This window comes from Coniosporium apollinis (assembly GCF_000281105.1).
Source record: "Coniosporium apollinis CBS 100218 chromosome Unknown supercont1.101, whole genome shotgun sequence".
NCBI lineage: Eukaryota > Fungi > Ascomycota > Dothideomycetes > Coniosporium > Coniosporium apollinis.
Window position 1 is genome coordinate 17224 of NW_006913363.1, and position 6149 is coordinate 23372.

Below are 6149 nucleotides of genomic sequence, written 5' to 3' on the forward strand. Positions count from 1 at the left end.
TGCACGCTGTATATCTTTGGACGCTGTGTCCTTCGCTTCGCCTCCTAACCTGTGCCTGTCACTTGCATACTCTACTGAAGGTTCTGCACCTCAATCCTTGTGGAGGGTGGTCGGGTGCGAAAGCCTTTACATCCTGCCTGCCTTCGCTATCTTACTATGGCTATTATGTAAGGAAACAAAGATTGTTCACCATGTTTAATGTCGACGCTCGGCCTGGTCCATATGCCTTCCCGTATGCGGTCTTATTGGGGTGTGAGAAAGCCGGAAATGCTAAAATCGACAAATGGTTCTGATTATTGCAAGACTATCGAAGAAGCAATACTATCCCAAACAATCAAAGACGGCCTCCGATACTAGAGCTTGGAGGTGAAAGCCGTGAATGATTTGAGGCAGAGATCAACTGATGTCAAACCGCACCAGGGTCAACAGGAGAAAATAAATTGGTCTGTACGATACGCCATCATACGCTACATTCCCAGCTTACCAAACTCATGCTTCTTCCGAAGCAAAGACAGTTCCTTCTGAATTCAGAGCGACCTTGTGAACCTTGAGAGACGCCTTGACCGGATTTCTCGCTTCAAAGATCGTGTCAAGCTCCTCGAGCGTACGATTCTTCGTCTCAGGCAAGAAGAAATAGAACACCACCCACTGCACCGCGCACCAGATCACAAAGACGATATATGTGCGCCAGCCAATCTGTTTCAGGGAGACAGGCCAAGCAAACTGGTTGAGCAGCCCGCCGGCGTTGACAGCCAAGCTCGAGAAGGCCATTCCCTTCGCACGCATCTCGAATGAGAGAACCTCGACGGGATACAAAGCTTGGAGGGGCGTGATGCCGACGGAGAAGACGGCGCCGAAGATGAAGATCATGGCAACGGTAGCTTTGGCCGCAGAGGTGTTCGTGTTGTTCGACTCGGCGAAGACGCCTGTAGCGGCAGTCATACCGATCCAGACGACGCAGCAGCCTGCCATGCTGAACAGCATCAACGGGCGTCGACCGAGGCGGTCGACGAAGGCGGCGCCGACAAGGGCGAAAACGAACTGGAAGCATGCGTAGCCAAGGTTGATATTGGCTTGGGTGATCGAATCCGTGTAGCCGGCGGTAGTGAGGACGGCAGGGAGGAAATAGGACAGGACACCGTTGCCGGCCCATTGAGCGAAGATAACGAAGCAACAGTTGCAGGCGATGCGATATCGGCTTGCCCTGGTATTGAACAGGGAACGGTAATCCCACCAACGTTTATCCTAGAGTTGATCAGTAAGCGTTTTCATGCGCACTTGTGGACAAACTTTTCTCACTTACCGACCCATTCATGTTTAAGTACTCATCATACTCGGCAAGCTGCAGCTTGACCCAAGCAGATTCAGGGTTTCCGTAGCCATGCCACTTGGTGAGTGTAGCCATTGCCTTCTCCCCTTTACCATTAACGTACAACCACCTCGGGGATTCAGGAATGAGGAAGCAGAACAAGCTGATGAGACCGGGGAAGACCATCTGCAGCCAGGTAGGCAACTGCCATGAGATGTTTCCACTGAGATTGAGACCTCCCCGTACAGCACCACTGGATAGGATGGAACCTATGAACCAGAAGGTGTTGCAGTAGGCAGTAGCCACACCACGAAATGCTGGGTGGCTTGTTTCCACAACGTAGATGGGACCTGCGGATGACACAATACTCACACCGAAGCCAAGCAAGAAGCGTCCGCCCATGAATTGGCCAATGCTAGCATTATTGATTGTGGTCCCGGTGATGATCGTGCCCATCATGATGAGGAAGCTTCCGATGAACATGCCGGCTCTCCGGCCCCAGGTATCGATACATGGACCGACAAAGGGAAGAGCGCAAACACCCCCGATTTGGTACATAGCGGAAACAACGCCAGCCCATATTCCATTGTTGGTGCCATGGAAGAAGCTTAGGAATGTTTTGTTCGCAGTGAGACCGCCGAAAAGCGAACCGTCGAAGCCGTTCATCGTCTGGCAAAAGCAACCAAGAAGGGTGCACGCTACGAGAGTGAGCGTGGTTCGATCCAGCAGATGTAGTGGTTCTTTGATGACAGCTTCATTGAAAGCTTCACTGCCTTTCACGACTTTGACTTTCGCTACATCTGTCTGGAATGTCGAGTCAGCTCAGGGGCTTGTATATGACATCCGTCCACTAGTGTACTGACTGTTATATTATCTCGGTTTTCAACTGTCTCCGCTACCAGCGAAGGCTTCTCCTCGTAGGACTGCCCGTCAGCCGCCATCTTGGTAGGCAATTCGGATGCTTATTCGTAGTCTTTCCAAATGAAGGGGGAAAAGTGATAGATAGGAGAAATGAGAGGAAGGACGGATGGCAAACGAACTGAGCGGGGAGTCAGAGAAATATATATCAGGTCTACCACTATAGATCGCATCTACGTCAGGTCTTTATTGATGTTGACCTGGGCGGAGACGGACAAATTCTGCGTCAGCCAACGACCTACCGGTAAAAGACAACACGAACGACATAGAAATCAAAGCCACTCGAGAGTCTAGGCTAACCCTATTTCGATACGGAAGCTGTGATCAACCCCATGGGGTTGCGGGGACTGCACAAGGATCAGAGCATTGCGGAGGAAGAGGAGGTGAGTCCTCCGCGCTGAAATCGGCTAAGCTTTGATCATCTTCGGGCACGCTGGTCAGCTGACTGCAGCCTCGTTGGTACACGAAGTGATAGCCCGACAGCCCGACAGCCCACCTCAGCAACCTCTCGCCAAGCTTGAGAGTTTCATCGTTATGCTCGAGTAGCTGTGCTATAGCCACCTCTTAAAAGAGCTCTACCCTTACGGCGCTCTTGGTTGTATCTGTAGCAATGGAGTTTTCTCCATCGTAAATCGCGTCACCCAGCCCTTTCCAGCGACCACCGCGTCTTCATTTCTCTGCGCCGCGATGCCTTGATCAAGCGCGAACTTCCTTCAACCTTGGCACTTTGATTGTTGTGCACCGAAATCTACCTGCGCTCACTTCTCTGGTGTCCAGAGTGAACATCACCCCGGATCTAAGATTACAGCGTTTCAGGCGCCAGCACCCGCAACATGTGCAGATTCCTGGTGTGTGCCGGGAGCTTCTATGCGCACGAGATCCCCAGCCAGCCCACCACTAACACTCCCCAGGTCTACAAAGGCAAGGACGAGATCCTGTTGTCCAAACTGATCCTCGATCCTACCCACTCCATTCTGACCCAGTCCTTCGACTCTCGCCTGCGCCTGGACACTCGCCGCCCGCACAACGGCGACGGCTTCGGCGTTGGCTACTACACTTCTCCTTCCCTAGGCCCTGAGCCATGCATCTTTACGTCCACGATCCCGGCTTGGAACTGCATCAATCTAGAGCGGCTTGCGTCCAAGACCACGTCCTCACTCATCTTCGCCCATGTCAGAGCTACGACCGAGGGGAATCTGTCTGATAGCAACTGCCATCCGTTCCGGCACGGCCAGCTGATGTGGATGCACAACGGCGGCATCGGATCATGGAAGCATGTCAAGAGGCGGCTGGCGACGTCTGTAGCGGACGAGTGGTTCAACTTTGTGCAAGGAAGCACCGATAGCGAATGGGCTTTTGCCCTGTTCCTGGATAGCATGGAACGGATGGGCCACTCACCGAACGCGGAACCGGGAGAGAGCGGCTTCGGACACACGGCGCTGCGGAAGGCGATGCTCAAGACGATTGAGCGGATTAATGGATTCATCGCGGAAATTCCGGACCGGTTGAAGACGGAGGAGGACTCCAGAAGCTTGCTCAACTTTGCCGTCACAGACGGGCACAGCGTCGTTTGTACGCGGTATGTGAGCAGCAGGACGGACGAGGCGGCGAGCTTGTTCTTCTCGTCTGGCACCAGCTGGAAGCAGCAGAAGCCGAGCGGACCGTCGGACGATGAGAAAGGGGACTACAAGATGGAGCGGAGAGACAAGGGTGCTGATATCGTCCTCGTCGCCAGCGAGCCGCTGACGTTCGAAAGAGGTGCCTCAACACCCCAGACCTAGCACGTATCCTCACTAACGCCGCCAGACAACTGGGTCACCGTCCCCACTAACTCGACCCTGACAATCCACAAGCAGACCGTCATGATCCACCCCATAATTGACGAGTTCTACAGCTACAACCCCTCTCACTCGCGCTCGTCGCAGTTCGCCAGGACCAAAGGCCAAACCGTAACCGGCGCAGATAAGAAGGTGCTCTCGCAGACCTCAACGCAAGAACCCTCTGGTGCGGCAACGCCGGTTTCTGGGTTCGGTCTTGCCGAGGCGAATGACCCGAGAGAGAAGCTGGAGGTGCTACGCAGCGCTTTGGGCCGAGCGAGGCTTGGTGATGCGTGAGCTGCCAGGTTCCCTTGCGGCTGCGCTGACGGAATGCGGATGTGTTGAGAAGAGGGAGGGAGCATCTTCGAGCGGCTCGAAGAGGCGGGCCCTTGGTAGGTTTCTCTTGCTTCGGAAGGGGCTTCGAAAGGAACCGTAGTGCCTAGCAGTTTCTGTTCGCCACCATGGCTGCTGAGCTCTTTCCCGGGGCACTTGGTAGGATTTTCCACTCGATCATAGGTTTCTTTAGTGGCTGTTTCTAGCCTAAAAAACTTGTGGCCTTCCAAACACCCCCTCTCTCGTGCCACTCTTTTGAGCACATGCTCGCCCGTTGCAACCTCTGGATTACACTCGTTATCCGTGCAATACTATGGCGCCTTATGTTCACCCAGACACGCTCGTACCGCCTCATCGCTTTTCTCTCCAACTCCGAGCCCCCTACTAGTATCGCATGCCCTCTCCTCCCAACCTTTTCCCACCTCGCCCATACGTACCTCCTCACACTCACCACACAGAAAAGCGCCAACAGCCCGAAGCAAGTCATCCAACGGGATCCGGACACATCGGCCATGCACTTGCCGTCCCGTCTCAACCAGGCGAGCGCCGAACTCTGGGCGCTTTAGGAGACAGTTCGAGGCTGTGGCTGCGGTCCACAGATCCTGAAGCGGCTGGAGCGGCGATAGGGCGTCGGTGGATGGAGGAGGGGGACGGAGGTGGCGAGGGAGATGCGGCTGGCCGATAGGGTGCTTAGCTGGAGATGGAGACTACTAGCGATGCGAGCGTTACTGTGTCGAGCAATTATAGTAATAGCTACAGTTAGAATGGGTTCATGTACATCGCGTTCGTATTTAGAGAGGCGAGTTCGAAGCTCGAACGCGATAGCGATAAACTTATTCTAGCTATAGTTAGCACTCTTATCGCTAGGCACGGTAGCGCTCCCATCGCTAATCCTTATCAACGACTCAGCACCTTACTGAGAATATCGATGCTGAGTAGACCGTCGCACCGGTTCGAGGCGAGAACGGAGAGGAGCTAGAGCGTCTCAGGAGCCACATCGGGCGGGAAAATGGGTGCACTTGTTAGATCTCTGTACACTCTCAAGGTAGGGAAGTAGAACGGGCTGCTGCATGCAGCGAGTGCAGATGAAGCTTTGTTACTAGTGAGATAGTCTTAAGAAGCTTCTATGTCCGTGCAATGTAGCGTCTCAGCGAGAGCAGACACCAGGGGTATGCACAGCACCATGAATCCTCGACGCGCGCCCGCCAACCACCACCGAAGACCCGTCCCATCTTGCGGAAGGTATCTATGCACAGCGACCATTCTGCAAGGCCCCTACTCCTCCATCTTCTCTCCTCCCCTCTTCTCCCCAACCCACGCCACAAAGTCATCGATCACGCCCGGCCACGCCCCATTCTCATCCCACCAGCCCAGACTCGCATCCCTGATACACTCCTCCACAAGCTTGAACGTCTGATCCCACAGATCCTTGTTGACCGCCTTCTTGAACCGCGTCTCGAGGAACTCGCACCACCAGTCCAGCCACGGCGCGCTGGGGGTGCTCCACTGCAGCGACGGCGCGGAGAAGAGGAGGCGCCAGTAAACGAGCGCGGCGTCGAGGTCGATGGAGCGCGCGGGCGGGGCGAGAGCGAGAGTGAAGGTGTGCCGGTAGATGCGGCGGAGGAGGTCGCGGTGCTCGGGCGCGGAGAGCTGGGAGCGGCGGGTCGCGATGAGGGTTTTTTGGGCGACAGTGGTGTCGGCGCTGGGGAATGGATCTTGTTAACAAAATTCATATTGCTTTAGATTGAACGAATGAATGGCGATCGAGCTGC

At 54.7% G+C, this 6149-nt stretch overlaps 3 protein-coding genes across 3 annotated transcripts; 1 reads left to right on the forward strand and 2 right to left on the reverse strand.

Annotated features, from left to right (window-relative positions):
- Window positions 1-489: 489 nt before the first annotated feature.
- On the reverse strand, window positions 490-2250 carry W97_09275 (uncharacterized protein; the record flags this gene model as incomplete). The annotated part of the gene is made up of 3 exons (XM_007787136.1): window positions 490-1245; window positions 1304-2113; window positions 2173-2250. 3 exons carry the CDS (start codon window positions 2248-2250, stop codon window positions 490-492), a joined length of 1644 nt encoding a protein of 547 aa, XP_007785326.1.
- Window positions 2251-3060: 810 nt separating this feature from the next.
- W97_09276 (glucosamine 6-phosphate synthetase) lies at window positions 3061-4341 on the forward strand (the record flags this gene model as incomplete). Its single annotated transcript, XM_007787137.1, has 3 exons — window positions 3061-3075; window positions 3139-3985; window positions 4034-4341. The coding sequence occupies 3 exons, from the start codon at window positions 3061-3063 to the stop codon at window positions 4339-4341; spliced, it is 1170 nt and encodes a 389-aa protein (XP_007785327.1).
- A 1311-nt stretch (window positions 4342-5652) lies between these two features.
- On the reverse strand, window positions 5653-6027 carry W97_09277 (uncharacterized protein; the record flags this gene model as incomplete). Its single annotated transcript, XM_007787138.1, has 1 exon — window positions 5653-6027. A coding segment is annotated over one exon (375 nt), but the record flags the coding sequence as incomplete, so codon positions are not given.
- Window positions 6028-6149: the final 122 nt, after the last annotated feature.